We start from the raw sequence: 21,518 nt of genomic DNA on the forward strand, positions 1-21,518 counted from the left end.
GTTTTGCTACTGTATGGGCTGAAAATGGGAGGGAGGAACAGGGTGTGTTTTGTGGAAGGGACCTGTATGTACATAAACCTTTCTTATTGCTCCCAGTATGTTGATGATACAAGATTCATGATACTGTGCCAGGCTACTTAAATGTGTTCTCAAAGTTGTCTTTCTTGTTTTGTGGTGTTTTCACTATTAGATGTTTAAATGTTTTAGATAAGAAATATCTGCACTAAGTAGGTTCTGTTTATTCAATTAAGATGTGATGTCTACAGCTGGAACAACATCCCTGTACCTCTGTGAAAGGAGTAGGTAGTGATTAACAGGTGTGCTGTGGCAATATGCCTTTTCAATGCAGCTTTTCAGCTTTTAAAACATTCCTGGTGTGTGCTCTTTTGGTTTATAGGACTTCTGGACCATGTGAACTATTAATTTTTTTTGAGTGTTTGCTAGTGTGAGGTAGATCCCAGCAGCAATGTTCTGAGGTTTCCATGCTGATGGATTTGCTGTCTGTCAAATTTTTTGAAGTCATACAGATCTTCTGTTCATTCAGGCTATTGTCTGGTCCCCCTCTCTGCCTTTTCTTTTCTGTTCTGTTTCATAAATGCTTCACCCTGGCCACATTGAGGCAGAATACTGGATCTTTAATTGTGACCCAGTATCTGTCTGAATGTTCATCTGAACTTGGAGTGGGTTGTCATCTTGGAGATGAAACGTATCTATTTAGGTAAAATCTGTATTCTGAGAGTGGGAAGAACTTCCTTTAAAGTTCTCCATCAACTGGTTGTATGGTAGCTACAGTGATTTTCTGCTTCATAGGTTTATGTATTCATTGTTCAGTGGTATGACCTTGCTCTTTTTCCATGGCATGTTTCCACATGCATGTACCATAGCTGTGCTTAGTGAGAGCTTTTGTACTAGTAAAAGTACAAAAATGAGTCTTGTCTTTTTTAGGACCCAGAGGATCTCTTGGTCTTCGCTGGAGGAGTCTTAGCTAAATATCCTCCTTACTGAATATATTGATAAAGCATAGGTCAGAGAAGACAGTTGCAGGTCCAATTTCAAGACAAAACCAAAGAGATTCAGTTGCAATTAGAAGTTGACAGGAATGTATTTTAATCCCTGCTTAGCTATCGGTGGTTTTTTTGGTGAGAGAAGCGTAAGTTTTCATTTTAAGAACCTTCCAGATTACCATGGTGGCACATGCCTTGAGAGTCGTAAATTACAATGTTTGCTTTCAAAGCTCTCCCAGTCCTCTCTCCACATAGGACATTATTTTTTTATCTATTTTAAACAGTGCTTTTTTCTGGTTTTTAAGTTGAAAGTTAACACAAAACTAAGATGTTGCTTGTTTTCCTCGTTGTTGTCCTTAAAAAGAGGTTACTTCTAAAAATAACTTGAGATTGGTCTGAGATTATCCATCTTTTAAATGCCAGTAGTGAAACTTCAGACTTTTAGTGTGCCTTTATATTCAGAGACCTTTTGGGAAAAAAAATGAGAATAGGAAAAAATAAGTGCTACTGAGATTTCAGGAGTGCATTTTTTACAAAAGACACACAGATGTGAATATATATCCCACTGTTGATTCCACTTTATTTAGCCCCTTCCTGTTGTGATAAAATTACAACACCTCCAGATCCAGACTATAGAATGCACCATGTGTGATCTAGACTGTGATAAAAATATTGCATGTCAGTTTAGGATGAGATGTATCTCTCAGCTGAAAATGAGAAGAATTTACAGTATGCAAGATGTACTTACTGAAGCTGACCTGCCTGGAAGTGAGGGTTAATGCTTCAGCTAGTATAGGGCCTGTGTTGTTTATAGCAAGTACTAGTGATCAGTACTTTGGAATACATCTTCTGTGAACCATTTTCTATAAAAGATGGTGTTCATGTGTGCTGTGGAAGTCCTGGTTCACTGTGAGGCATGGTGTACTTATTCTCAAATCATGAAGCTTTCTGTAGCACCTGATTGCTTCTATTAAGTCTCTTGTTCTATTTCTCTTCTATTTTGATCTCACTTGACTGAAAGCTCTGTAGCACGTACGATAGAAGCAAGAGACCTGCAATCTTTCTGAAGTTTTGTTAAAACAGGTTTTTTTATATTAATAGTAGTTTGTCTGCATATTGCTATGTTAGAGATTAATGTCCCAGTAAGCGGGAACATCATTCCTCTCCTCTTTACTTTCAAAGAGAAATAAGGTGGAGAGTACAAAATTGTTAACGGAAGGTATTGGTCTGTTTTGACTCAAGCCTTAATGAACAAGTAGTTACTGTTACGTAAAGGCTTTCCAATGACAAAATATTTTGAGTGTGAGATAAGGATACAGATGTGCCAAAAGAAGTCCCACATTAATACCAAGCACTAGTATACCACACAAAACACTGGGAGAAGCAATAAGATCAAGGAATGAACTGACATGCAGTTTATAATTCAGGCCAGCGTGCTTTAGCAGAGGCATGTATTGGTTTCTGTTAAACTCCTTAATGTAAGATTTTATTCCCCAACTTTATTGTACTTCAGTTTTTCATTGCTCTTTTGTAGAGCCTTGGCTTAGCCTCAGATTACATAATTTACTGAGTTGCCAACTTTTCATGTTCTTTGTTCTGGGCGATCATATTCCAGAATTAATAAGAGATCTATTATTAAACTGTTCTGGGCATTCATAATGGATGACAGTGCAAGAACCCCTCTATTAAAATCACGAGATTAAAAAAGTAATAGACCTTCAACAAAGAATTACTTCTCAAATATGATCAACACACTTAAGAACAACTGTTCTTAAAAATTGCTTTTTCAGTGCTCACAACAATTTGCAAGTTCACATTTGTCTAATTCACGACATAAACAATGTACGTTCTTAGTTTCAGTATGTGAATTGAAGATGTACAAAGTATTTGCGAGTTTCTGTTGCCCACTGTCACAGTCCTGATGGACTTCATTGAGAACCCGAATCCCTTCTGGAAGGCTGAGGCCATTAGCAAAGAAAATGATCAAGTTTTCTTGATTATGGCTCTCTTCTAGAACTGCAAGATAGCTGCTTAATTTTCTGTGCAACCTCTTGACTAATACCAGCTTAGTAGCTGAGGGGATTTGATTAGTTACCAGCAATTACACACTGGTAGTAACTAGTTGTAATGTAGATTAAACAAGACAGTAAGTCAGTTGAGCAACCTGACTGAGTTCTGTTCAATGTGTTTTTTGGTTAGGTTAAGAAGATGAATCTAAAAAGGGTGTCCAAGTGACTATTAAAAGGATGTTGAATTTCTTTGAGTTGCTCTTACCCCCTATTCTGCCTGGCTTGTTTTTCTTCCCTACCTCACTAGCAAGAAGTGCATCCAAAGGAGCTCATCACCAGCTTGGCCTTGCAATGTTAGTCAAAATGTAGAGTGCAGTTTCGTTGCATCACCCCAATCAGCAATTTCTCCAGGATTGCTTTCCAGTGTTGGGCCATGCCATGTTTCCAATACTTTCAGACATCCATGGTTCATCAGCTCTCTAGAACTGTAAAAGCAATAGGGGTGTTTTGTTTACCCCTTGTTCTGCAGCTGTTCTGAAGTAACTACACAGTTGTTTGACTAATTTGCTTCTGTAGTAGTATTGAGCTTTACATTCCAAAATGCAGTATTTGAACATTGTGTTTAGTGTATACTAAACGTATTTTTCTCTTTATTCTTGCTTTTTTCCCTTGCTTTTGAACCAAATCTGTAAGTAGAAAATTATTTAAAAACCAGGACAACTTCAAAGTATCAAGTCATGTAGAAACCAAAGCAAGCTGCCCACACTTTGATTAGGTGTTAATAGAAATTAGAAATAGCTTTTTATAACTTTGGCTCTAAATGGTGGGATTATGGTACTGTCCTGTTGGGATTATGTATCTGAATTTTAGAACAAGTGGTTTGTCTTGAGATTGGAGTATGTGATATATGGGAAAAACAATACCTCACACAGAATATTGCTCTCGTCATAAATGTTTTTTCAGACTTGACACAGGAATCTGTTCTACTGCTCTTGTGCTGGTTCTTAATTTGTAAGGCCCTTCTCAATGTCTTAGATTGATGGAGAACATGGAAATGACACTTGCAAGAAGTACTTAATTATTGGTACTGATATGAGGGTGGAAAAAGGATCTTTAGTCCGCATATGCGTCAACAGCTAAGAAAAGCAGGGATGAAGACAATGTAACTTGATAGTGTGTTGCTGTCCAAGCTCCATAATATTAATGAATGCTTTTACATAAAATTAAATTTAAAAAAGGATATTTTCAGAGTATCTGTAGTAAACCCAGATCTGTCTGAGGTCTGGAATGTGGGGAGGCAGTACATATCAGTTCAACAATATCGGAATGAGAGTTGAATTGCAGTGAAAATGTAGGCCCTCTGCCTCATTCCCCTTTCCTGTGTGAAAATGCTTCTGTGGGACTGCTTCCAATTTCCCCAGACCCTAAAACAAAGTACCTTGTTGCAAACTTTTTTTGGGTGGTGAACACACTTCCATTAACAGAGTTCTGGGGCTTGAGAAGAATTCCCTTAAACAGTATCTCATCAGATAGCTTGAGACTGTTTTTCCTGCTCCTGACCACTTCAGTGAAGCTAAAAGGATGCGTATTTGGTAGTGTATTATGCTGTTGTCAATGAAAGTTGTGTTTTATGCCACCTTGGTTTCTGGTAAAAAAGTCTTTTACACTTGATGGATAACTTTTACTTTATTTTGATACTTGTCTGTGCAGGTATGAATGCATAATAGGCACTGCTTTTGTTGAGAGCTTGGAAATAATTATCCATCATTCTGTTTATCCTTTAGCTACTTAAATTAGGAACTTCAGAACAGTGTCTTAATTGCAATAGAGTTATGAGGCACTTAAATACAGAAGTCTTGTGTATAGTTTTAATTTTTTATTTTAAAATTGATTCAAGTGTGTCTAAATATTTTTGTGCTGTGTGTACAGGCAAATATTGATGTTAAAAAGCATAAAATATAAATGGATGCAGTTCTTTTCATGTATATAGTGCACCCTTCTGGGTCAGATCTACTTGAGACAAGCAGCGCAAAGGTGAGAACATGTGGAATGTATGGTCCTTTTAAAAAAAAAAAAAGTACATTAATTCATTTAGAGTAGTTTGTTTTCCACTGCTAAATAATTTACTCAGTGTTTCCAGACACGAAAAAATTTCCGCTGCAGCAGCTGTCATATACGTCAAGATTTTTTTGATAGTGTCTTCATAGACCTGTCTTGAAATGAGATGTTGTCTTATTTGGCAGAAGGAAGAACTACAGTTAGTATTTACAATTTTGCTTAATAAGCACAGCAGGAGTGCTTTTCACTGCCATGAGAGATTGGCAGTACTTTCTAAGAGTGAATTCGGCCATCTGAAAACTCATATAACTCTGTATCCCCAAAGAGTTAAGAGGACAGAAAAATTAGGATCTTGGATTAATAGAGTTGCTTATACCAGAATTAATATATTCACTGAATTACCCTGTATTGGTTTTGGCTGAGTTTTTTGTTCTGTGGTGTATTCCATTTTGTCACAAGCTGGTTAATTATGATTTTGGTCAGCTTTGGGAGTTTTGAAGGTCTCTCAGGGACGGTGCGGCTTTAATCGTAGTCTGGTGAATTTGGCATGTAGCTCTTTTAATTTCCAAGAATTAGTACTGTGAATCTTGTACCTGACTTTGTCCTGGGTGGTTAATCCAGCCTTTCCTCAGTTTACGTGGGCACACCAGTTCTCTTTACTCTGCGTATTATGTTGTAATCAAAAGGATGGGAGTACAAGAGAAAGATCACTAGAAGATGGCAGGGCAGGCAAGGAAGGAAGGTTGTAAATGGAACCTGAAAGTTTAATGTATTAATAATTAAAAAAGCACAAAGTTCAAAGTCTGCTCTCTTTATTCTGTGAGGCCTGTCTCAGAGAGCTGGAAGCTGTCAGCATGCTGCCCATTGATGCGGATCTCCTTGTCAGTCCTTTTTGGACTCTTTGAGTCAGCTGCAGCTGGGAGCTCAGGAATAGCCTTGTCAAAATTCTCCATCTTGATCTGATACTCACCTTTGGCATTGCGGGCTAGCACAGAGGCAAAGCGATGGTACAGCATGATCTCTGAGGGGAGGTAGGACGTTCTCCTTTGACACATTTCTCCTGTGCCCTCCTGCACAGCTGAGAGAAAGACAACCAGCTCAAAATGCTGAGCAGCTTCTCTTTGGAGGAGAGCAGCCAGCGGGCTGGATGGGGTGATTGAATGGTAGTAGGTCAGTGGGAAGATGAAAAAAGGACACTCATCCGAAGTAATGCTGTCTAGGTGGAAGTCAACACTCGTTTGGTGCAGCTGCCCATTTTCTTGTTCTTGGTAGAGTACAGCAGAAATTTGGACGCTAGTTAGTGGGCTGGAGCGTGTGTTGGCCACCTGGAACATAAGGTACAGCTTTCCCTCTGTGTGCGTCACTACGGCAGAGCGGGTGAAGCGGATGGAGAATGCCCGATTCTTGGGTCGAGCGATCTTTGCCACAAAAGCACCTGCATCGTGGAAAAGGACAAACTGAAAACCAGCACAGTGCCTGGATTGGTTCCCTGCAGCCTCTGAGCTCTGTGAACCAGTCCAAAGGAACAGAAGCAGGCTTGGGTGGACATGGTCCTTCTAGCCTCAGCCTGCATGTCTGAAAACTGCTAGATTGGCAGCACACTAACCTGTTCTTGTTTTAAAAATACAGCATTCCTGAAATGGTTCTTTTCCTAAACTATGTTCCCCTACTAGTATTTAGAGAATGAATTGTAGCTGTAGGAAGGAGAGCCCTTGGCTTGCCACGATTTACTGTAATTAGTAGTAATACCTGATCTTGGTGTGCTGCCACTGGAGAAGCTCTTTGTTAATACACAGTAAACTAACCTGTATATTTTTTAAGTCTCTTGAAATACTTTAAACCTGAAAATTACTTTAAATAATTTTAAATACTTTGAAATAGCTGTGACATTGTAAAAGTTCTCATTACTTTTACATAAGGTACTAAGGAATATGCAAATGCTGACTTAAAGATCAACAAAAATACTTCAGCTAGACAAAAGTAAACTTGAAAATCAAAGCAAATTGACTTTAAATATTGTAATTCCATGGAAAAGACCTGAAGACATAATGGTATAAGAAATAAGTGATTGAGAATAAGTGGGGGTCTGCCACAAGTATTGCCCAATGCATAGTGGAACTCTCAAGTCCCTATCCTGCTGTCGCCTACTTTATGACTTTTGTTAATGAAAGGAGTTTGAACTTTTACTACTACATAGCCAAAATCTTATTATCCTTGTAGTGACTGACCTAATTGTTCGTTCAGATATAAATATGATCACTATTCTAGCTCCATTTCTTAAATCTTAATTGTTACACCTATTCTGTTTAAAGATTAAATATGAAGGATTACCTGTGATGAAGGCTTCCAGCATGAGCCCCAGGACCATCTGTATTGCAAGCAGTGCAATAGCACTGGGACAGTCCCCGCTTGGGAACATAGTGCCGTAACCAATTGTGAGTTGCGTCTCCAGTGAGAAGGAGAAAGCAGCTGTAAAGCTGGTGATGTATTTGACACATATAGTATGGTTGTCAGGTGGAGCATCATGGTCCAGCTCCAGGTCCCCATTCATCTCAGCCAGAAAATACCAAAGCACTGCAAAGACTAGCCAGTGAATGACAAAAGAAGCAGAAAAGACAAGCATCATCCATCTCCACCGCATGTCCATTAATATTCCCCATGCATCTCGGAGGTATGCCAGACTTTTTCCTTGGGCACCATCCATCTGGAATGTGCTATGTCCATCCTTGGTCACCATCCTCAGGTATCTTTGGGTCAGTAGGGGAGCACTGGATTTCGTGTTATTGCTCTCTATCATATCAGTTGTCATTGTCTAGAAAAGAGAAAAAAAGGAAAAAATGTGATACAGTGCAGCGTATTTGTATTTTGCCTAACTTTCACAGATTTTGACACATCAGCAGGGGTTGAAATGCTGCAGCCAACAAAGGAGGGCTTATAGATTGCAATCCAGAGAAGATTAAGTCAGGAGCCTGGAGAGGAATTTACCACTCTTTGTGGTAATACTTTGCTAAAAGATTAAGTTTAAAAATCTGACTGCTTCTCAAGTTTTCCCTGCTTAGTTGTTTAAATATAACTTTCATACTTTACCTTCCTAAATTTACATTTGAGTTGCATGTTTTAATTCTTTAGGGGTGGGTGGGATGTGATTAGGCATGCTGTATCGGAAAAGAAAATGAATTTTGTCTGATTGTATCAGTTTTAATAACTTCTTTAGAAGCATAATAGTTTACATTTTAACAGTATAATAGTTTACAGATACTATTATGAACACTGTTAACAATAATGCTATGGAAATAATGTTTTTTATATTATTTCGCTAACATGTTCATGCATGTTAGGGGAATGCTGTGGTTTACCTAGTAGCCCTTTCGGACTTTCCTAGCTGAAGGAAATGACTGCTGTCTGGGCCCACCATGTCCAGTTAAGCAGAATTCCAATATTTGGGGCAGAGCTGCTTCTGGGAGTCTAAGGTTGTTCATGTAAGGATCAGGTGGAAAGAGGGCAGGAGACCAATGCTGAAAATATACTGTGATGTAATTTGAAATCTAGGCTGCCAAAGCAGTGTACTTTTTATTAGTGACCAAATAAGAACATAGGACAGCAAGTGTATGGGAATTAGGGGTGAAGGTGGAATTGCAAATGTGGGAAGCAAAATGGATAGTTGTGGGTATTTGACATGTTAGGCTCCTTTATTTACTATTAAACCTCGAAACTTGCCAAACTTGTCAGAGATGCTCAAGTGTCTTTTGAAAAGACACTGGCCACTCAAATCCATAAATTTTATAAATACTGAATATTAAAGTTCACCTGGGACACATTAAAATTAAATACAGGTTCATGTAAGATAGACTTCACAATGTATACAGCCTACTTAAAGAAGATTGGGAGGAAGCTTGTTTGTAGAACGACAGAGGATTTTTTTAAAAAAATAAATTCTGCAAATCATAATTATACATGGTGTATTTAGTCAGCTTTGGTTTCCTATCAATTTTGACCTTTCTTTGAATTATGACTGTTTCAGTGTATAATACAAGTGTACAGACAGCCTAGAGGAATTGGATTTCTTTTCTCCCCATGAGTGCTGTCTTAGTTTTATCTTGAAATGCATTAGATCTAAGGATCCTGAACTTCAGAATGAATTTATGGAAGGTAAAAATCTTTCTTGTGATGTTTGATGCTGTAAACCAGCATGTTTTGTGACTGCTTACTTGATCTTGTTACCAAATTTTAGTAAAGACAGAACATTCTCTTTTGTTTTCACTTAATGCATGCTGAAGTATGGGAATTGACATGGCAGTGAATATTTAGGTAAATTTTTTTTCTTTCCTTCTGTAGGTTCTCAAAACCATTCAGCTATTTCTTCTATTCATGTAGTCAAAGGAGGTAGGGTAGATGATGGCCTGAGTGGGATTTGGTGGTTTTCCCCCCATTTTTATTTTTCATTTCACATCCCCTAGAAAGGAGCGTTTTGAAACAGCTCCCTGTGCTGGAGAATACAGTGGCCTTACTGAGATTTTCCTGGTCAGTAGTGCCAGGTTACATTTCTTGGGGGATTCTGATCATAGTCCATTCAGCTTATAGCATGACCCCGCACCTTCATTTGAGTTTGATCTTTCATCTATGATACAGCTCTGTAAATGAGTTTTCAGTCTTGCTGCACTGTTACAGAATTTAAAATAACCTGAATACAGTTTTAAATGCTTCAGGAGCCAAATGATTAGCAACTTGTCTGTAGAACAGAGTCCTTGTGCTGAGATTTAGAAAAGCCTTTCTGGATGCTGTGAAGGAGCTGGAAAAAGGGGCTTCTCCGAATGGGAAGAATGATGGGGACCATGCTTAAAATGAGCTGTGGACGATGCCTTGGTTTTATCATCTTAGGATAAGGAGTACACACAGTATTTGTGTGAATAGAGAACACCTGCAGAACAACATGGTTCTGGGTGTAAACATCATGCATTCTTGAAAAAACAAACAACAAAACACAAAACCAAAATTGATGTGTTTCTGTAGGTTCTCATGGTACTTGGAGGGCAGCATCTGCTTAGTAGCTTCCAAGTAATACAGGTTTGCAAAACAAACAAACGCTGTGAGAATTAACCTGATACAGACTGGTTGGTGACAGAAGCCTTTTTTCTACAGTGTTACATACATTAAGGAAAAACATACTTAATGTGGTACACTTTTTCTTTGCTACACTTTGTGTCTTCCATATATCAATGCTAAGGTAGTGTGCTTGGGTGCCACAGACTTTACTCAGAGCAAAACGCTGTGAGCATTGCAGGGTCTCAGTTTTGTCAAGGAGCTTTCTTGGGAGCTGATTGATCATTTAATTTTGACTTAAAGCTCTGAAAAAATTTAGTTAGTGTTCATTGTCAGGTTGTTTAGGATCTTTTCTGTGGGGGAGGATCCATTACTGACAGATTTTGAAGGTACTTGAGAAAGAGAAACTCCGTTAGCCCCCAGCAGCACGATTTACAACAGTCTTGTGTCTCTGCTCCATGGGACTCCCAGCAGGGGAATTTGCCTGCTAAGGTTAACCAGGTTACTGCTCTGGTCTGATTTGATATATAGGCCTACGATTTTTATTGTCTAGGACTGTTGAAAATATTAGGCTTCTAATTTGATGGCAGTGATAGCACTGGAAGTGTGTAAGCTTGAGTTCCAAAACAATTTGGGTTCTTTTTTTTTTAAAAAAAATCTTATTTGATTTTGCAAAAGCTATTGATAGCTTTGAGCCACAAGTCTCAACTTCTTGGGGTGGGGAAAAGTGGGTAAGAAACTGCAGATAGGTTCCGAGAGCATTGCAGTTGGTTTAGAATAAGAGGTGAAAGAACTGCCCTGTGAGAAATAGCTTACTTGGGCTGGAGGATCAGTCCTCTGTATTCTCAAAAGCAAAGTCAATTTAGGAGTAGATGTGACTGAATTTAAAAAGAATTACTGCCTTCTTTCTACTCTTTTTGTTGCCCAATGTAGTAAAAAATACAAATACCTTCTTTCTTTGTTAGTGATAAATTAATGACGTTGTAAAGTACAGTTTGGACCATCTGATGTGATCCCCTGCCTGGCATGTTCCTTGATGTCCCCACATTAATCCCAGTTTCAAACAGTGTATGTTTTGGAAAGACATTAAACTTTGACTTGAAAAGAAAAATTCTGCATTGTTTTTGGGAGTATACTTATCTCTCACTGCTAAATACCTACTGTGTTTTTAATCCAGATTTGTCTAATGTAATCTCTTAACTTAACGTTATGCAGTTTGTCTGGCTTTGCTTTCCCTGGTTCCTGACTTGTGAAACTGTTACAGCTTTGAGGTGTTCTTCCATCTCCCAGCTGATAGCCCTTGACTGGAAAGACCGGAACTGTCAGGAATTACTTTTCTAAACATCTTTTGGCATGTTGACCGGTTTTTCATCCTGCATTCAGTATGTCTTAAGTCTTCCTGTTTCCAGCCTATTGAAAATGTAATGGTTATCACCAACTGTAGTGTGCATGTCTGTTCTTCGACCTTTTTTTAGTCTCTTTGCCATCATTGTCCCTCATTCTGGCTTCTTCCTTCTATTTGCCATTCTAAGACAAGTCAGTTTAGGGTGAGTACTACCTTTTTAAATCAAAGTCACAGTTTCCCTTTTCCTAGGAGTTGGGCAGGTTCTAAACTGACCTGGCTTGCTAATGATTTTTGTGTAATAAAACCTTGCCTTACAGCTCTAGTATATTGCTTGCATTTCTGAAATTCATGACCCAGCATACTGATCTCCCGTGCTCTGTCTTTTTGACCGAGATCTTCCTTGAGTTGTAACAGCCCTTTGTTAACATTGCTGCTTCACGCCACCGTGTTGCTTTCCTCTTCTTTCCTCTTGCTTAGCCTTTTTCTTGACAGAAGCAGCTCAGCTGTTAAAGACTTCAGTAGGATTGTAGGGGGGCTCGTTTGCAGCAGTGTTTGTTTGCCTTCTTGGTTGAAGGTATTTAAAGTGATGCTTCCAGCCTGTTTTCAGCTCAGTATGTTAATGCACCTGCAACCATCTTAGGAGCCTGAGTGCCTTTATGTGGAGCTGTGTTCAGGGTAGACTCCTGCAGTGCTGCCCTACCTGCCCAACTTCTGCTCTTCAAATTGTTCTAATTGACCTTGGAAGGGATTTCAGGCAGTTTTTAGTGTACTGCTTCATTATGACAGTGAAGTAGTCAAGAGTACCTGCTGTTGGGAGTAACTGCAAAAACTGCTTACAACTGTAGCATAATTTGAAGATTTATTAGAACCCAGGTGGTGCTGGCATGACCCTGTGGGAATGTGTACATTCCCTCTTTACTTGATGTGGGTCCACATAATCTTCTACTAGTTTGTCATCTCTGTACTCCAAGCTGTGATCATGCAGATGTGTTGTTGCCTCTGCACTTTGCGAAAAGAACAAATATATATTTTTTAAAAGACACTTTCATGCTATTAAAATGTTGGTATTGTTATTAGATTGAGTGGCAATCCTTGAGATGCTCTGACATTAGTATTAGGAAATGAAGTTTTTTTTCAGTCTTGATGACATGACTGGATCATAAAACTTACATTAAGGGACAATCTTAGAAATGTAGGAGGTAATTCAGTTAGAGTAACTGCTTTGGTTGAAAGCTTCTGCTGCAGTTGTTAGTAGGATAGTTAAAATTTCAAACACGTTTGTCCTTTAGGTTTTGTAGCTAACGCCTCATTGAGATGAATGGGAGTAGTTTGTGACAAAACTGTTCTTTCGAAGCAGTCTGCAGAATTAAGATAACAGTTTTTAGGACTTGCTGCACATATAAGCAAGTCTTGTAAAAATGGGAACTTCTAATTTAGTGAGCCCAAGTCCTGCTTTTCAAAGCAAGTGCCACAAAGGATAGGATGCAAGAGCTTGTACTTTTGACCTTCTGTGACAGCTTACTACAGAATGCACTTCAAAAAACCCCAAACAAACAAAAAGCTACCAAAATTTTGGTAAAATGGGAGAGCGTGTCTTTTTTTATTTTTAATAGTACAGAAAACAAGACTGCTTAGATACTTGGATTTTTGGGAACATCTGTAATGCTCCATTTTTTGTATGTGTTTTTGCATGCTGAAGCTACTGTGAGGATTCATATAAACTCTAAATTCTTGATTCTGAGGTAATATCTGATTGGACCAACTAGTCTGGCCACCTTTATAGAAACAGAAAAAAACTTTACCAAGACTTGGCTTAAATATTGTTTAAGGCTTTAAAATATGCTTGTATAGATTAAAACCTTGTAGAAAAAGCTAAGTCCAAAATGTAGTCTTGTTAATGAAGGAGTAAATTCACAGAGGGAGGATTTTATTTGATGTAAGGCTGCAGTAATAGAAGTCTGCTGCCATCCATCTTTTGTGGGAGCTTGCTGGTTTTGAAGAGCAGTCCTGCCCTGTGTGATGCAGACTTTGTAATAGCTTGACTAGAATAACTCGAGTTTTCTGGGATGTTGGAGTTCGTGCTTGATGCCTGTGCACGGCTTCCTGGGCAGCAGTGCTAGCTCACAGTGTGTCCATAAGCACAGAGAATGCATTGATTTGAAAATGATTGAAGACATGAGATATAATTAGAGATGGTAAAAGCAGGCTTGATGAGGTGAAGCTCACTTTCATTTGTGATGGAACTGAAGTGCTGAGTTATGATGAATGTGACAAGGTGAGGATGACTTTTTCATAACGCTTGGCCAACACCTGGCTACCTTAGCTGGAGGCTTGCAAATGCTCTGTTTCCGAAGCATTGCAGAGTCTGTCCAGCACTGTTTAACTTGAAAACTTCCTGAAAAAATATTGCCTGATGACTTCAGTTTTGCTTTGTATTCTGTTAGGGATACGCTCATCTGAGAGAGCGTTTGCTTCTTTTTGAAGGAGGGGGGGCAATCAGAAACCATTTTAAGGTAATAATTTAGCCAGCTGTAGAAAGAAAACTCTGTGCCCTGAAAACAACTTTGATTTCTTTGATTAAAGAATGACAGAACAATTTCTAATTGTACAATAAGAAAAAGAAAAAAAATATTTGCGTACTTACCGGTCTCTGAAGGGCTTGTGTGCAGGAGAAGGGGGAATACCTAGGTTCCAGGAGGAAGTCTGGGCTGGTCTTGTATATTGGTCCCAGCACTGGAGAGAAGCTTCCCACAAGTGGTTGGTAGAGATTTTTTTTTTTTTTTTTAATTTAAAAAATGGGTTTGTATGTCTCATGCCTGTGTTTATAGTGCTGGGGGGGGGGGGGGTGTTGGTTTTCATCTGAAGCTGATTTGATTGGTCATTTTGCCAGCAGGGGGGCCGGTTAGCTCTGATCATGTGGAAAAGAATGCTGGTTTGTTAGGAGCATTTCTTTACCCAACACAAACCCTTAGCAGCCAAGGAGAAATCCTCAAACACTTACTTGGAGAAGGGGTGCCTTCCCCCTCACCTCCTTAATCAAGATAATTTTTTAGGTTTGTATAATCTGAAAGTTTTATGTTAAAGTTGAAAAGGCCAAAATTCCCCTGGAAAAGCTGAATGGGAAAAGTTCCTGTAGTGCTGCTGAAAAACACACACTGTTTTCAGATAATTTCTCTCTAACCAGTGTCAACTACTGTTTGTTTAGGTGAAGAGAGACACTAGTGTCTCACTGCTGCTTGTCTAGTGCCACTTCTTCCTCTTCTCATTAGGTCCTGAGCTCCTGAGTGTTGGTCTTAACAAAGCTGGGCTGCAGCTAATGGTACAGCCGGTGGTGTCTGGAGGGTGTTACTGAACTGTAGCTTAATGCTGGTCAGAAGATGCAGATCTGGCCACTTTTCCATCTCCATGTTGCTCCTTTGTGAAAACATGGAATTAATCTCAGATTTTGCTAAAGCCTAGGAATGAAACGGTGCAGATTAAGTGGGTTGCTGATTCCATGCAGTAAACGAAACCACTTTCACTTGTGCTGTTTTCTCTCTTACTTAGCAAATGAGAAGAGTTATTCAGGGAAGATGTTTTAGCTGACTGGCCATGCAGAGTGGTCAGCATGCTGCACTACTAAAACGAACTCTGAGGACAGCTTTGTAATGCAGTAGTATTTCACACTTTTAATTTTTTTTCCCTTGGTGAGCTGTTGACGTGAGGGCTTTGATCGAACGACAGATGTAAGAGGATCTGTGAAACAAAGGCTGTAGTTGTTTTCAGTAAAACTACTGAAGGCCTGCTGGGAAAATTATTAATGTAGACTTTCCTGCTTAGGAAACAAAATCCTCCCTCTTCTTTTTTTATTTTTTTTCCCTTTAACCTTCCCTCAAACCCTAAATTGCAAAATATTAATTCTTTGCTTCATTAGTATGGAACATTAATACATGTTCAGGCACAGCACTAAAAATTGTGATAGGCATAGTGTGACCTTCAGAACGCGGGCAAATCTAGTGCAAGGGGACTGCCACCACTGTGGCAAGCCTGTGGGACAGTGTGACTTGCCCTTCACCCTTCACAAAGTTGAACTTCCGCTACAGACATCCCACTTGTGAATAGAAGAGGCTATATTTTTTTTACAAGTAGTATTTTCTTACAAACCATATTTTGTACTGTAGAGGGTGGGTGGTGTCTGATCACAGGTTTTCTAATCTGATTCAAGTGAATGGATTGAAAATCTTAACACAATCATACAGCAGATGAAATAGCTGGAGTATGTGATTTCCAGGTGTGTGTTATGAAATTAAACTCTCTTAACATAATAATAAAAATAAACTCTTCTAATTCCTTTGAATTTACTGGTTCACCCATAGTCATGACAGTGGATAATGGTCAGTTTAGCAAAAAATACGGAGTGATACTTGAATAGTATTTCTTTGAGATGTACTGTTGAGATTGAGTTTTGTATGGAGACAAAATGTAAAGCTAGAAATAGACATCAAAACTTTGTATCTCTGTCACTGACTTTGGTTACAAGTGGGTTGCTTCACAATATATGTATTCTTATAATACCCCTAGCATGTCAAATACTGTCCTTAATGAGAAGGTAGTCCTTTAGAAACATTATCTTAAGGCCATTTGTCTTATTTTCCTGTAAAATGAGCTACAAAATTACACATCTAGGCAAAGTCATTTGAATTTCTTTAAAAACACTAGCTGCAAAGGTTTTTCTTACCTTATTAAGGAAGTGTAGTATGCAGCAGAAATTAGAGAGCAAGTCAAAGCACTTTAATAGACTCTCCCTAGTTTTTCCCCTCTTTAGAGGAAGCAGTATTGCTGTAAATCATCGCTTTGGTGTTTATTCTCTCCAAACAGTGACCATGTCATAGGAAACATGGACTGACAGCATGGAGAACAGAAGTTATTTGCCATTCTGTTAGTAAGTCGTCTTCAGAAACGTGTTGCCATGGGGCTATGTTCCAGAATCCCAGTCTTGCTCTTTGCAGTTAGTCTCCCTTCAGCTCAGTGTTGCACAGCTGTAGGCTTTTTTGGCTGGATATCAGTAGGCTCTACTTTCTGTAAACACCATTGCTGGCTTTGTGACAGACTTGAACAGAGGTGCCCTTTTACTGCTCCTTCCCTTCAGGAAGTCCAGTCAATTAGTCCAAGGCAAAACCATAGATTGCATTTTAGTTTTTTCATCCTTAAAACATTGCCAAATACTGACCCTCTGACCTAAGTAATTTCAGCTGAAATGAATGTTCTCAAGTCTAGGAATAGTTTGCAAAGACAATATGCTAGGACTTTGGAAGTTATGAGTTTAGATGTAAGCTGCAGAAGTATCCTTGTATACAGTTTTATCACAGTCTTTCTGTCATCTGGGTAGCTTGATTTTTCTGATCCTTAACCTGTGACAGGCTGGTCTGTCTAATGTTCAAGATCATCTAATGCAGGTCTGTTTTGACACATACCTTGCTGTCTTTGAATATTGCTTGCTATGGTGTTGTAGTACCAGAAACCTTGTGTGTCACGATACACAGCATTTTCTCTCAATTCCACTGAAGTGTAGCATTGGAACAGTCATCTGATGTGACACACTGGAGTGTTGCTGTGTTTAGACAGGTTTCAGAATCATAGGCGATACCATCCTCAGGTAAATATAGTACTGACCCCTTCTAAGCACATATATATACATATATATTAAAAAACCCTATGTTTCTTAGTTTTCTAATGCTGTAGCAATGAAAGTCAGAGGAGGGAGGGGCAGAATCCCACTTGTGTCTGATCCTGGCAGACAGCGTTTGATGGTCTGTCACCTCTGTGGAGATGTGTTTTTCAAGCCCCACAGCAGCAAGTGGGGATGCCATTTTCTGCAAATTCTGAATACAAAACCTGACTTCTATAGTTCAGTTCTTAGGGGCAAACCCAGCTGTCTTAAGGACTAAGACGACCTGAGTTGTTGCCTTGAGTATGTCTATAGCATGTATGTATTTGCAGAGGGGCTAAAAACACATGCATATTCAGTGGCAGAGTAGATTTCACAGTATTGTTTAGGTAACTTTTTTTTCCCCCAAAATCTTTTTGGAAGAGTGGAACAGAGCCTGTGAACTGATAGCTTCCCAGTGTTAAAGAGCTGTCTCCAGAATCTCAACTGAACTTAGTAATGGACAGAAGTAACTTTTTTTCTTAATTGTTAGTCTAAAATCTCTCAATGTTACTGAATGTGTGAGGTAGTAGCTGTGAATTTTGATGAAAATAATAGATACATTCGTAAAAAATATTTTTCTAGTCTCAAAATAGCAAGTTGAGTAACCTTTTTCTCTTGGTAACTTTTTTTAGTGAGGAAAAAACGAGTGTGTTGTGCTGCAGAATAAAAATGACATTTTTCTTCTTTCTTGTAGCATTCTAATACAAGTTCAGAAAGAACGAGGCATATTCCTTATCGTCTGGGTCTTAAGCTCATCTGGTCTGTTGGATTGCAGCTCTCTCCTGGGCCACTATCTCTGTGTGTTAGGTTCAGCTGACTTGGCTCTGTAGCTCTTGTCTCCTAGTCTTCTACTATGTGAAGCCCATCCAAGGCACAATACTGAGAGGCTTCCCTAAACTTCCTGTTAGATTCTTCTGGGTGATATTTTTCAGACATCTAAAATGAAAAAAAAAAAAAAAACCCAAAAAAACCCAAACCCCAAAAAAACCCAAAAAAACACAAACCACCACCCTGTATTTCCCAGACTTAAATTTTCTGTCTGGCTTGTTGCCTTCCTGTGTTTTATGTGAAGCATGGGAAAACAGAATGTGGTTGACCTTCATCGGCAAAGGCTTATCCATTCCAGATAAGTAAATTTGCCAGCATTGCACCTACCAAATGGAGTTGAGTGTCTCCAGCAATCAATTCTATTATGTTTTTTCTTCAGAGCCAGTATCACCAGAGACTTCCAAAATACACAGTTTTAAAAATTTTGTTCTCAAAGAAGTTATCCTTAGCCACATGTCCCCTTCAATGAAGTAAATGTGTATCTGGGCTATGTTTGGCTTCATAGCTGAGATTGCCTGTTGGTAGTGATGGTGTACTTCGTTAGCCAATAACTTTAGCTTTTTATATAGACACAAGAGGAAGGTGTTCCATTTACTTTTCTGAGGGCCTCAAGTAATCACTTGCAGTCACTCAGGTAGTCATCAGGTTGGAAGAGCTCTTGCATCTTAAACTTTGGGGCGTTTCCTGCCTCTCCTGCCTGCTTGATAGGTCAAGGGCCCTGCCATCTTGAAAATTCTTGTAGAAACTTGTTCCTGTAACAGTAAAAGGGTTTCATGTAAACCTGGAGTATGGGAAACTGGAAACATTTTGGATTTTCTAGTCTGGATTGAATTCCACCTGTACTCTTTCACTATAGTCCCTCTGTAAACTAATATACTGTGGAAAACTTTGAGCTGGAGGAAAAAAACGGGTTTTTTTTTGTCTAATGTTTTAAGATGGTGGAGAAAGGATGTTGGTTCTTCTCCAAGATACATGCAAAGTCCAACGATAGCGTGTTTCCTCTCTCCAGAGTGCAATATCTCTAGGTAGGAAGAATTTCTAAGTTCTAAATAGAGGTTTGATATGCCATAAATTTCAGTTACTCCTGTTTCCTCATCTTTCTTATTGAATGCAAAAACTGTGTGATGTGGAGAAAGGAGAATGCAATCTCCTATCCTTAAACTAAGTAACTTAAAAATGCCTCTTTCCACCTCCAGAATCTTAGTGCCTAGTCATGCTTTCTGTTTGTTTTTTCCTGTCTAAGCAAGTAGGCATACTATGCAATCGTCAATAAATACCATCTTGTATTTTTGGATTTTAAGACTGAGAAGGAAAATTAAGTATTCCTTTCTCTAGTACTTGAATACTTTTTTTACAGATAACCACACAATTTCAGGTTAACACTGGTTAATAGTACCAGTGAAGAAGCAGCATCACCATGGTTCCTGTGAGAATTCTGTTGCTACACAGCTAAACACATTTAAAGAAATAGAAAATCCAAAAGTCCTGAAGCTAGTACTACTGTTTATTTCTGTGGTGGTGTATCCTTGTCAGGATGAATCAACAGTGAAAGCAGCATGTATGTCTAGCCTGCGTTACTGGTGTATGTTGTGGATACTTTTTATAAAAAAATTATCATCATTTTGTGGCAAATGTTGCTTTTCATTAAGTACTTGGGGATTTTATGTTTTAATTTAAATATAACATAATGTGAATTAGGAACTGAAAGACTGTCCTGTATCCTGAACTTCTGGTAGACTTGTCCTTGAGCTTGATCATAGTTGCTTCTAACTCTTAATATGCTGATCTTGACTCTCCAGAAAATGGATTCACATGATGATGTTAACACTGCTGTGTTTTTCCTGTTTAATCCTTAATCCTACTTTACATTTTCAGTCGTCCCTAAAACATTGCAAGAATGCTGTACGTCATACTCGATTAAATATATACATCTCATATTCTTTTTATTACAGAAGTAGCAAATATATTTGGTTTTGATAAAATGTGTATAATTAAGTTTACTGCATTCCCATTTTCCTTTAGCAAGAGCCTTTTCATGATACAGCAGTTTATTCTTTGTGCATACTTTGGCTTCTTTGCTTTTATGCTTCCCTGTGTCTCAAACTATTGTCTTTTCCTCCTCTGCCTTTCCTATCCATGTCATAGTTTCTTGTATGCTTTGCTTTCTTCTGTGTTTTTTCTTAGCCTTTCCCTTCCTAAGGAACATAGGGATATAGCAGGATTTCCTAAATCTACCTGTCATATGTTTCATTCCATGAACTTCCATTCCTCTCCCAGGTTCCTATCACCACTTATTTCTGGTGCATTTTTGCCTCAAAGGGAGCAAGATTTCAACCCTTTTGTTTCCAGGTTCCTAAAGATGGGATGTGTGTTCACTGGCATGTTTTCTTTGCAGTGAGACCAAACTTTGAGGAAGGTGGGACAGCAACAACGGGGAGGAAGCATGAGTTTATACGCTCTGAGAGCGAGAACTGGCGCATCTTCAGGGAGGAACAGAATGGGGAAGATGATGATGGAGGCTGGCGACTGGCTGGGTCACGGAGGGATGGTGAGAGGTGGCGTCCTCACAGTCCAGGTGAGAGGAGATCTGGAGAAAAATGCAGCCATGGTTGTAGGAAAGGGGCAGTGGGTGAATCCAGGCATGGGGGAAGCAGAGGAAAAGGAGGTGACATAAAGTTTGGGACAAAAATGAGTAAGATTCACGCGGGTTTAGTTATTAAATACTGTTTTGTCATACATGGGGCTCTTGGTCACAAAATGGTTAGCATAAAATTGCATGCTTTTTGTTTTCTTTTTGATGTCTTCAATGCCCTAATGTATTTAAGGGAACAGTGTTTTTCAGGTGTGTGCTTGTCTGTGTTGTGCTCCAGGTGTGTATGTGTCAGGTAAAACCAGGGTTTTTTTCATAGTACCGTTTCTCTGTGGCTGTGATGCTGAGGACCAGAGAAGTTACCCACATGAGGTGGTGTATGTAAGGCTGTGGAGCAATGCTGACGACAATTCAGGTTGCTGGCCTCTTTCTAGTTTTCCAAATGTGTTTGCAATGCCAAGAGGGATCCATGGAAAATCTCAAAATATGTTGCTGAATGGATCTTGTAGCTAGTTACAGGATGTCTTGTCTCAGTAAATTTCAAGCATCTGTTTGGTGTGACTCTCCCCTGGCCTGGTCTGACAAAGTTGGTCTGGTTTACTTGCTTTCCAGCATTCCATTGCTAGAGTTGCAGGAGAAATACAAAGCAGAGCTTGGTATTTGAGTAAACATCCCCTCTGCTCAAGCCCTACCCGCCCCCCCGTCCCCCCCCCGTCCCCTTTCTACTTGGAGAAGATCTTGCTAGCCAGTCATACCTGTTGTGGATCCTAGTTTTAGCTAATTTTATTGGCTGCAGAAAGCCTCTGGGGAACCAAGGGAGGATTGTGGCACTTGCACAGTTACATCTTTGTAGGGAAGCAAAGGAAGCATGGACATTTTTGGGGCCGAGGTAGACAACATCTTTACTTCAGTTAGTGTCATGCTTGCTCTTGCAATGGGTCTGTCACCCTTTCCA

The 21,518-nt window shown here is 39.2% G+C and overlaps 2 protein-coding genes across 2 annotated transcripts in view; one reads left to right on the forward strand and one right to left on the reverse strand.

The window, feature by feature from the left end:
* Nucleotides 1–21,518, forward strand: part of GIGYF2 (GRB10 interacting GYF protein 2) — a 79,144-nt gene that overhangs the window by 29,548 nt on the left and 28,078 nt on the right. Inside the window, exon 8 of the mRNA XM_055723228.1 lies at nucleotides 20,369–20,548. Coding sequence (XP_055579203.1) covers nucleotides 20,369–20,548 — 180 coding nt within the window. The remainder of the gene's footprint in view (nucleotides 1–20,368; nucleotides 20,549–21,518) is intronic.
* Nucleotides 9–14,204, reverse strand: KCNJ13 (potassium inwardly rectifying channel subfamily J member 13). The gene is made up of 3 exons (XM_005441694.3): nucleotides 14,101–14,204; nucleotides 7,403–7,883; nucleotides 9–6,506 (listed from the first exon to the last, which is right to left on the reverse strand). Exons 2-3 carry the CDS (start codon nucleotides 7,878–7,880, stop codon nucleotides 5,884–5,886), a joined length of 1,101 nt encoding a protein of 366 aa, XP_005441751.1. The 5' UTR covers nucleotides 7,881–7,883; nucleotides 14,101–14,204; the 3' UTR covers nucleotides 9–5,883.

The sequence above is a fragment of the Falco cherrug genome, chromosome 11 (assembly GCF_023634085.1).
Source record: "Falco cherrug isolate bFalChe1 chromosome 11, bFalChe1.pri, whole genome shotgun sequence".
NCBI classification, from domain to species: domain Eukaryota; kingdom Metazoa; phylum Chordata; class Aves; order Falconiformes; family Falconidae; genus Falco; species Falco cherrug.